This window comes from Scyliorhinus torazame, chromosome 18 (assembly GCF_047496885.1).
Source record: "Scyliorhinus torazame isolate Kashiwa2021f chromosome 18, sScyTor2.1, whole genome shotgun sequence".
In the NCBI taxonomy this organism is placed as follows: domain Eukaryota; kingdom Metazoa; phylum Chordata; class Chondrichthyes; order Carcharhiniformes; family Scyliorhinidae; genus Scyliorhinus; species Scyliorhinus torazame.
Genome location: NC_092724.1, coordinates 160302865 through 160314929, shown reverse-complemented (window position 1 = coordinate 160314929; position 12065 = coordinate 160302865). Strand labels below are relative to the sequence as shown.

General features: G+C 45.9%; 1 protein-coding gene across 1 annotated transcript in view; it reads left to right on the top strand.

The window, feature by feature from the left end:
- LOC140395691 (sodium-coupled monocarboxylate transporter 1-like) overlaps positions 1 to 12065 on the top strand; it is a 119217-nt gene that overhangs the window by 68160 nt on the left and 38992 nt on the right. Inside the window, exon 7 of the mRNA XM_072483763.1 lies at positions 8403 to 8557. Coding sequence (XP_072339864.1) covers positions 8403 to 8557 — 155 coding nt within the window. The remainder of the gene's footprint in view (positions 1 to 8402; positions 8558 to 12065) is intronic.

Here is a 12065-nt window from a genome sequence, read left to right as displayed (position 1 = left end):
TCATCACATTCTACCAACTGGGAAAACAACATATAGCCAATCTGATTCCTGTAGCACACCACGCATCATCACAACCTACCAACTGGGAAAACAACATATAGCCAATCTGATTCCGGTAGCTCACCACGCATCATCACAACCTACCAACTGGGAAAACAACATATAGCCAATCTGATTCCTGTAGCACACCGCGCATCATCACATCCTACCAACTGGGAAAACAACATATAGCCAATCTGATTCCTGTAGCACACCACGCATCATCACAACCTACCAACTGGGAAAACAACATATAGCCAGTCTGATTCCTGTAGCACACCACGCATCATCACAACCTACCAACTGGGAAAACAACATATAGCCAATCTGATTCCTGTAGCACACCGCGCATCATCACAACCTACCAACTGGGAAAACAACATATAGCCAATCTGATTGCGGTAGCACACCGCGCATCATCACATCCTACCAACTGGGAAAACAACATATAGCCAATCTGATTCCTGTAGCACACCACGCATCATCACAACCTACCAACTGGGAAAACAACATATAGCCAGTCTGATTCCAGTAGCACACCACGCATCATCACATCCTACCAACTGGGAAAACAACATATAGCCAATCTGATTCCTGTAGCACACCACGCATCATCACAACCTACCAACTGGGAAAACAACATATAGTCAATCTGATTCCTGTAGCACACCACGCATCATCACAACCTACCAACTGGGAAAACAACATATAGCCAATCTGATTCCGGTAGCACACCATGCATCATCACAACCTACCAACTGGGAAAACAACATATAGCCAATCTGATTCCTGTAGCACACCACGCATTATCACAACCTACCAACTGGGAAAACAACATATAGCCAATCTGATTCCGGTAGCACACCACGCATCATCACAACCTACCAACTGGGAAAACAACATATAGCCAATCTGATTCCGGTAGCACACCACGCATCATCACATCCTACCAACTGGGAAAACAACATATAGCCAATCTGATTCCTGTAGCACACCGCGCATCATCACAACCTACTGGGAAAACAACATATAGCCAATCTGATTCCTGTAGCACACCACGCATCATCACATCCTACCAACTGGGAAAACAACATATAGCCAGTCTGATTCCTGTAGCACACCACGCATCATCACATCCTACCAACTGGGAAAACAACATATCGCCAATCTGATTCCTGTAGCACACCGCGCATCATCACAACCTACCAACTGGGAAAACAACATATAGCCAATCTGATTCCTGTAGCACACCACGCATCATCACAACCTACCAACTGGGAAAACAACATATAGCCAATCTGATTCCTGTAGCACACCACGCATCATCACAACCAACCAACTGGGAAAACAACATATAGCCAATCTGATTCCTGTAGCACACCGCGCATCATCTCGTCCTACCAACTGGGGAAACAACATATAGCTAATCTGATTCCTGTAGCACACCACGCATCATCACAACCTACCAACTGGGAAAACAACATATAGCCAATCTGATTCCTGTAGCACACCGCGCATCATCACAACCTACTGGGAAAACAACATATAGCGAATCTGATTCCTGTAGCACACTGCACTTCATCACAACCTACCAACTGGGAAAACAACATATAGCCAATCTGATTCCTGTAGCACACCGCGCATCATCACAACCTACCAACTGGGAAAACAACATATAGCCAGTCTGATTCCTGTAGCACACCACGCATCATCACATCCTACCAACTGGGAAAACAACATATAGCCAATCTGATTCCTGTAGCACACCACGCATCATCACAACCTACCAACTGGGAAAACAACATATCGCCAGTCTGATTCCTGTAGCACACCACGCATCATCACAACCTACCAACTGGGAAAACAACATATCGCCAATCTGATTCCTGTAGCACTCCACGCATCATCACAACCTACCAACTGGGAAAACAACATATCGCCAATCTGATTCCTGTAGCACACCACGCATCATCACTACCTACCAACTGGGAAAACAACATATAGCCAGTCTGATTCCTGTAGCACACCACACATCATCACAACCTACCAACTGGGAAAACAACATTTAGCCAATCTGATTCCTGTAGCACACCACGCATCATCACAACCTACCAACTGGGAAAACAACATATAGCCAATCTGATTCCTGTAGCACACCGCGCATCATCACATCCTACCAACTGGGAAAACAACATATAGCCAATCTGATTCCTGTAGCACACCACGCATCATCACAACCTACCAACTGGGAAAACAACATATAGCCAATCTGATTCCTGTAGCACACCGCGCATCATCACAACCTACTGGGAAAACAACATATAGCCAGTCTGATTCCTGTAGCACACCGCGCATCATCACATCCTACCAACTGGGAAAACAACATATAGCCAATCTGATTCCTGTAGCACACCACGCACCATCACAACCTACCAACTGGGAAAACAACATGTAGCCAATCTGATTCCTGTAGCACACCACGCATCATCACAACCTACCAACTGGGAAAACAACATATAGCCAGTCTGATTCCTGTAGCACACCACGCATCATCACATCCTACCAACTGGGAAAACAACATATAGCCAATCTGATTCATGTAGCACACCACGCATCATCACAACCTACCAACTGGGAAAACAACATATAGCCAATCTGATTCCTGTAGCACACCACGCATCATCACAACCTACCAACTGGGAAAACAACATATAGCGAATCTGATTCCTCTAGCACACCGCGCATCATCACAACGTACCAACTGGAAAAACAACATATAGCCAATCTGATTCCTGTAGCACACCGCGCATCATCACAACCTACCAACTGGGAAAACAACATATAGCCAATCTGATTCCTGTAGCACACCGCGCATCATCACATCCTACCAACTGGGAAAAGAACATATAGCGAATCTGATTCCTCTAGCACACCGCGCATCATCACAACGTACCAACTGGAAAAACAACATATAGCCAATCTGATTCCTGTAGCACACCACGCATCATCACATCCTACCAACTGGGAAAAAAACATATAGCGAATCTGATTCCTCTAGCACACCGCGCATCATCACAACGTACCAACTGGAAAAACAACATATCGCCAATCTGATTCCTGTAGCACACCGCGCATCATCACAACCTACCAACTGGGAAAACAACATATAGCCAATCTGATTCCTGTAGCACACCGCGCATCATCACAACCTACCAACTGGGAAAACAACATATAGCCAATCTGATTCCGGTAGCACACCGCGCATCATCACAACATACCAACTGGGAAAACATCATATAGCCAATCTGAATCCGGTAGCACACCGCGCATCATCACAACCTACCAACTGGGAAAACAACATATAGCCAATCTGATTCCGGTAGCACACCGCGCATCATCACAACCTACCAACTGGGAAAACAACATATAGCGAATCTGATTCCTGTAGCACACCGCGCATCATCACAACCTACCAACTGGGAAAACAACATATAGCCAATCTGATTCCGGTAGCACACCGCGCATCATCACAACCTACCAACTGGGAAAACAACATATCGCCAATCTGATTCCTGTAGCACACCACGCATCATCACAACCTACCAACTGGGTAAACAACATATAGCCAATCTGATTCCTGTAGCACACCACGCATCATCACAACCTACCAACTGGGAAAACAACATATAGCCAATCTGATTCCTGTAGCACACCGCGCATCATCACATCCTACCAACTGGGAAAACAACATATAGCCAATCTGATTCCTGTAGCACACCACGCATCATCACAACCTACCAACTGGGAAAACAACATATAGCCAATCTGATTCCGGTAGCACACCACGCATCATCACATCCTACCAACTGGGAAAACAACATATAGCCAATCTGATTCCTGTAGCACACCGCGCATCATCACAACCTATCAACTGGGAAAACAACATTTCGCCAATCTGATTCCGGTAGCACACCGCGCATCATCACATCCTACCAACTGGGAAAACAACATATAGCCAATCTGATTCCTGTAGCACACCACGCATCATCACAACCTACTGGGAAAACAACATATAGCCAATCTGATTCCTGTAGCACACCGCGCATCATCACATCCTACCAACTGGGAAAACAACATATAGCCAATCTGATTCCTTTAGCACACCACGCATCATCACAACCTACCAACTGGGAAAACAACATATAGCCAATCTGATTCCTGTAGCACACCGCGCATCATCACAACCTACTGGGAAAACAACATATAGCGAATCTGATTCCTGTAGCACACCGCGCATCATCACAACCTACCAACTGGGAAAACAACATATAGCCAATCTGATTCCTGTAGCACACCGCGCATCATCACAACCTACCAACTGGGAAAACAACATATAGCCAATCTGATTCCGGTAGCACACCGCGCATCATCACATCCTACCAACTGGGAAAACAACATATCGGCAATCTGATTCCTGTAGCACAACACGCATCATCACATCCTACCAACTGGGAAAACAACATATAGCCAATCTGATTCCTGTAGCACACCGCGCATCATCACAACCTACTGGGAAAACAACATATAGCCAATCTGATTCCTGTAGCACACCACGCATCATCACAACTTACCAACTGGGAAAACAACATATAGCCAATCTGATTCCTGTAGCACACCACGCATCATCACAACCTACCAACTGGGAAAACAACATATAGCGAATCTGATTCCTGTAGCACACCACGCATCATCACAACCTACCAACTGGGAAGACAACATATAGCGAATCTGATTCCTGTAGCACACCGCGCATCATCACAACCTACCAACTGGGAAAACAACATATAGCCAATCTGATTCCTGTAGCACACCGCGCATCATCACAACCTACCAACTGGGAAAACAACATATAGCCAATCTGATTCCGGTAGCACACCGCGCATCATCACATCCTACCAACTGGGAAAACAACATATCGGCAATCTGATTCCTGTAGCACACCACGCATCATCACAACCTACTGGGAAAACAACATATAGCCAATCTGATTCCTGTAGCACACCGCGCATCATCACAAGCTACTGGGAAAACAACATATAGCCAATCTGATTCCTGTAGCACACCACGCATCATCACAACCTACCAACTGGGAAAACAACATATAGCCAATCTGATTCCTGTAGCACACCATGCATCATCACAACCTACCAACTGGGAAAACAACATATAGCGAATCTGATTCCTGTAGCACACCACGCATCATCACAACCTACCAACTGGGAAAACAACATATAGCCAATCTGATTCCTGTAGCACACCGCGCATCATCACTACCTACCAACTGGGAAAACAACATATAGCCAATCTGATTCCTGTAGCACACCACGCATCATCACAACCTACCAACTGGGAAAACAACATATAGCGAATCTGATTCCTGTAGCACACCACGCATCATCACAACCTACCAACTGGGAAAACAACATATAGCGAATCTGATTCCTGTAGCACACCGCGCATCATCACAACCTACCAACTGGGAAAACAACATATAGCCAATCTGATTCCTGTAGCACACCGCGCATCATCACTACCTACCAACTGGGAAAACAACATATAGCCAATCTGATTCCTGTAGCACACCACGCATCATCACAACCTACCAACTGGGAAAACAACATATAGCCAATCTGATTCCTGTAGCACACCGCGCATCATCACTACCTACCAACTGGGAAAACAACATATAGCCAATCTGATTCCGGTAGCACACCGTGCATCATCACATCCTACCAACTGGGAAAACAACATATCGGCAATCTGATTCCTGTAGCACACCACGCATCATCACAACCTACTGGGAAAACAACATATAGCCAATCTGATTCCTGTAGCACACCGCGCATCATCACAAGCTACTGGGAAAACAACATATAGCCAATCTGATTCCTGTAGCACACCACGCATCATCACAACCTACCAACTGGGAAAACAACATATAGCCAATCTGATTCCTGTAGCACACCATGCATCATCACAACCTACCAACTGGGAAAACAACATATAGCGAATCTGATTCCTGTAGCACACCACGCATCATCACAACCTACCAACTGGGAAAACAACATATAGCCAATCTGATTCCTGTAGCACACCGCGCATCATCACTACCTACCAACTGGGAAAACAACATATAGCCAATCTGATTCCTGTAGCACACCACGCATCATCACAACCTACCAACTGGGAAAACAACATATAGCGAATCTGATTCCTGTAGCACACCACGCATCATCACAACCTACCAACTGGGAAAACAACATATAGCGAATCTGATTCCTGTAGCACACCGCGCATCATCACAACCTACCAACTGGGAAAACAACATATAGCCAATCTGATTCCTGTAGCACACCGCGCATCATCACTACCTACCAACTGGGAAAACAACATATAGCCAATCTGATTCCTGTAGCACACCACGCATCATCACAACCTACCAACTGGGAAAACAACATATAGCCAATCTGATTCCTGTAGCACACCGCGCATCATCACTACCTACCAACTGGGAAAACAACATATAGCCAATCTGATTCCGGTAGCACACCGTGCATCATCACATCCTACCAACTGGGAAAACAACATATCGGCAATCTGATTCCTGTAGCACACCACGCATCATCACAACCTACTGGGAAAACAACATATAGCCAATCTGATTCCTGTAGCACACCGCGCATCATCACAACCTACTGGGAAAACAACATATAGCCAATCTGATTCCTGTAGCACACCACGCATCATCACAACCTACCAACTGGGAAAACAACATATAGCCAATCTGATTCCTGTAGCACACCATGCATCATCACAACCTACCAACTGGGAAAACAACATATAGCCAATCTGATTCCTGTAGCACACCACGCATCATCACAACCTACCAACTGGGAAAACAACATATAGCCAATCTGATTCCTGTAGCACACCGCGCATCATCACTACCTACCAACTGGGAAAACAACATATAGCCAATCTGATTCCTGTAGCACACCACGCATCATCACATCCTACCAACTGGAAAAAGAACATTTAGCCAATCTGTTTCCTGTAAGCTAGCCAATCTTCTATCCATGCCATCCAGGATTTTGCACCGGTGATGCAAACGGCGACATGTGCGCAATTTTCTGAGAGGCCAAAAAAAAGACCTTTCCCAGGGAGGCCAGAAACCTGATTTAAATACATTTAAATCACATTTGTAGGCTTCCCCGCTGTATTGCCGCCCAACATTGGATGTCCCCCTCACGTCAGCGAGGTTTACAACAAGTCTGGAGTGATGGGAATCAGGAGGAGACTCTGCTGGGGGGGGTGGGTGGGGGGGGTGGGGTGGGGGGGGGACACACTCTGGAAACCTGACGCCTCCCGGCTGGGTGGGCTTTTTCTAAGCAATGGGAAAGCCAGTGTACTGCGCACCACTTTCCTTGCCTCAGCCAGCACTTAGAGAAACAACCCAGAGCATTCTAACCAATATGTTACCCCCGACACCATGAGCTTTTATTTTACACAACAAGCTTTAATGAAGCACCTTGTTAAATGCCTTCTGGAAATCTAAGTACAGTACAGACTTTAGTGTGAATTCAATCTGGACCTGGGGATTTGTCAGCCTGCAGACCCAGCAATTTACTCAATATCACTTCCTGGTGATTGTAATTTTCCTGAGTTCCTCCTTCCCTTCCATTTCCTCATTTACAGCTAACAGAAGTTTTAAGCACTTCACACATCTCATCCTTGTGCAAATAAATATTGCGCCATTGACAAAAGAGATCACGGAAAAATAAGGTATTATAACTGCATCGAGATGTCAGTCAAGTAAAGTCAACATTTCTCTGCACCTGTGGAAATAGATTGACTCACATAATCCTTTTATGAGAGTCTGGGTTCTCAGCCAGGCTGCGCCAGAAGCGACTGAAAGTGGATCAGCTGCCATGTTCAGCAATTCTAATCTTCTGTAGCACTGGCGCCAGTGGCACTGCCAACCCAATTTTGTGGTTGTTTCCTATTTTCTTTTGTTTGCTTTTATCTTTCTCTCCTTCAGCCCCGTATTTTACTTAATCTGGGATCTACGAGCATGGACATACAGTACTTTTAAGTCTGATGTAATTGCTATTTTTTCTGCGAAATATCAACGAGTGTGTTAGTGAAGCTTCTTGCTTCAAAAGCAGTTGTTTTTCTCAAAGTAGCATTATTCCTATAATTACCAGTTATTTCCCCATAAAATCAATCATGTTGAAGGCACGCAGTGCTCTGTTTAATATATTATTCCTTGCTCAGTGTTTAATTATTATTTGTAATTTTTATAGGGCGGTATTAAAGCTGTTGTGTGGACAGATGTATTCCAAATCTGTATAATGCTGGCTGGCCTCCTTGCTTTGCTGATTCAGGGATTAATTCAAGTCGGAGGATTTGAAAAGGTTTGGAGAACTGCAGAGCGTGGCGGGCGCCTCAATTTTTTTGAGTGAGTAGATTTGACAGGTGGTTATTGTTCTACTTACAATGATTCATTTCTATTTGCCTTCTCTTTCGAGACATTTTAGAGACACCTCACGGGCAACACAACATTAAAGTGTCTTCCAGCATCATAACAGTCAAAAAGGAGTCAGGAATGAAGTTGTGGTAGTCAAAAATCAGAATGAAGATTGTGTTGAGGAGGAAGGGAATATTGTCAAAATAGTAAAAGGTCGGTAGGGAGATGGTCCTTGAGGGCAGGGGTCGGTGCTGCCTGCAATGGCGTCCTCAGAGTTAAACTGAGAGTTAAGCCGAGCAGCGGAGAGAACAGTCACAGCTGGGGGATGGGGGAGAGCAGTGAGATGCAGTAGAGTGGCAGGTTCAGGGTAATAGTTGGATAGCTGAAGATTTCATGGGGGTTTCATGGAAACTGACAAAACAGGGAGCTCAGATAATGGAAGAGTTGATGGTCAGGGTGGGCATGGGATGGCAACGGGTAGAGGCTCAGGTGGGAGAGAAGGAAGTGGAGGGTGATGATTATAGGTGCGAGGGTAAAGGGGGAGATTCAAAGGTGATGGGGAAGGAAGGGTCATATTTGGTGGGTCCTGGGTAATGGGGAAGTTAGTGGTTGACAGGAGAAGAGAAGAGATGGAGCGAAATTCTCCATCCCGCTCCGCCACATTTCTGCCCCGACCCGCCGGCGGGATGCTCCGTTACACCGGCTGGTCAATGGGGTTTCCCATTGTGGGGCAGCCCCACGCCATCGGGAAACCCCTGGGCGCCGGCAAAACGGAGACTCCCGCCGGCGGAGAATGATGCCCATGGTGTAGTGCGTCTGGAATGTGCCACGCACCATTTTGACATTCTCTGCTATTCCATGCTGTTGCTCGGAAACTGCAATCCCTCAAAGTGGGTGGAGGGTATTTCCGGGTGAGTGGAGTTCAAGGTGAACACAATTGGCTGACTGAAGGCAGCCCTGATTTACTACTGGTTCTCGTCCAGTAGATGGTGTAGGTTGGCACAGGGCCAGGAGAAGCAACTAATTGAGTAGCAGGAGGCAGAGAGGCATCAAGGAGAACAGGATGCTGGCGGCCAGAGACCAGTATGACAACAAGCATCGGCCTGACCGTGGTTATATCACAGCCAGAGCAGCTATCTACAGATGAGCAAATGGCAATGCTGGAGGTGCCTTAGGATGTGGTTGCTCACATCTGCCAACTTCCCCATGATGGCCTGCAGTCACAAAGACTTGCAGGCAATACCATGCCGGTGGCGTTAAAGGTCAACACCACCTTAAACTTCAATGCCAGCGGCTCCTTCTAGGGCTCAACTGGGTACCTCTGTGGCATCTCCCAGTCAGTGGCACACAAGTGCATCTGGGAGGTGACTTTGCCCTCTTCAGGAAAGCGTACCAATTTGTCCAATGCCACCTTGATCCCGAAAGCCAGGCTGTAGGTGTTGTGTTATTCCCCCTGGGGTAACACGGACTGCAACTGGATGCAGTTGTACTTGAAAGTAGACTTCAAACTTCAATGTAGTTCAATACACTTTATTGAACTTGTTAAGCAGTGCACACAGTTCGCTGTGGGTTTGACACTCTACTAATCTAAGCTTTCTTACTATAACTAACTAGACCAGACTAGCTCTGAGCCATGTGTAGAAGGTGCTAACTGACATATACACCCTGACTGTCACTACAGTTGTCACCAGTGGAAAGAGGCAGAGTGTTGATGCCTCGTGTGTTTTATAGTGCGAGACCACCTTCTAGTGTTCTGTCTGGTGATTGGTTATGTTCTGTCCTGTGTGTTGATTGGCTGTACTGGGTGTCTGTCACTGCCTGTCTGTATCTCATTATGTGCATGAGTGCATATCATGACAGTAGGTGTGTTTGGATTTGCTGCAATCACAGGTTTCCTGCAAGTGTAAGAAGTTGTTGATTGCACACATGTGGCCTTGAGAGCTCCCTGGCAACAGCCAATCACATTCAGCAGTAGGAAAGGCTTCCTCTCTTTGAATGTGCAATTAAATGTGTGATCCACATGTCTATGCTCAGTGCGCAGGCAGCTCGGCTGACACTTACATTCTGACCCACGTTCAGTTGCCACAAGTTTTTGAAGGATCTCAGCAATTGCAGGATTGGCTGATGATGCCAATTCACCATCCGCAGAGTGCTGCTGAGGAGAGGTAAAATGCCTCCACAAGGTCCCTGATTGAGCAGATGATGTGCCTCTAAAGATGAGATTCAGATGTTGAGACCACTCAGGCTGGTCTCTCCTATACTCACCAGAGTGTCCCAGATTATCGTTGCCAGCTGTCTGCACAACCTCACACAACAAAGGAAGATGTCGTGGCTAACGGAGACATTGATTCTCAGGAAATCTCCTCTGATAATAAAGATGGTAAAGGGAATGGTGCTGACAAGGGGCAGGACTCCCAGAGGAACAAACCGAGGTTATTGCGAGGGCATGATGCAACAGATAGACCCGGGACATACTGATAGTTAACAAAGGCAGAGAAAGCTGCCTCCCTAAGACATTTCCTTTGCTTTTTGATTTGCTGTGTTCTGCTAGCTGGCACGCCCCCGATTCTTTTTGGCAACAGATGTTATACTTTGCTCCAATGTACTTTGATATATGATTGTGGATTAAATTGCATTGCATAACGTACTGCGGGTGGTTTAATCCTTTGTACAGTGCCAAATTGTGCAGCTGAACATGAACTCTGTTGCTAAGTGTGCACATTAGAACCTGCATAACACTCCCTTTCCTCAGACCACAGGTACCTGAAAGTAGAAATTAGATTAATCCCACATTCTCATAAAGTGTGTGCATGACAACTTGGAAATAAGCGATGGAATCTTCCCCTCAGGACTCAGAGTGCTGGCTGCGACAAGAAAACCAGCAGGAAGTTGGATCTTTGTCACGCCAAAAAGTTTTGAGCTTACTTGGAGTCCATTCATAGAGTGCCTGACCTCCACTATGGGTTGCTGAGTAACGACCACTCTTTACCCTTTGATTACAGAGACTCTGACAAGTCTCAGCCCGCGATGGCTTTAGTATTAGTGCAAGACTGTGAATTCTATTTATACAAAGCGAACATTGGTAAAGGCTTATCGGGGGAGCTCGGATTCTGCAAGATCCTCATATTGGTAGGGTAATTAATCATCCCTACCCCGTAAAACACACACGGGTTATAACAAGGTCATTAACAATTGGATGTGCCCACCACAGCTCTCTCCAGAAATGTTTTCTACCATTAAGAACACAGTGTAGAGCTTCACTCTCTCATCTACTGTGTTCCTCACTACTCACATAGTAGGTTTAACTCTCTGTGAGTGTTTCTGACATCTCCTCACATCTCACACCAGGGCCACAGCTGCAGCACTTTGCTGCACAATCTGTGCAAACATCCTTTCCAGAGCTCTCATGGTCAGCTGTAAGTATTGGCTTGCATCTTGCATGCCCTGGCCATACACTCACAAATGATGTCCAGTGCTTAATCATACACATTTTGGATTA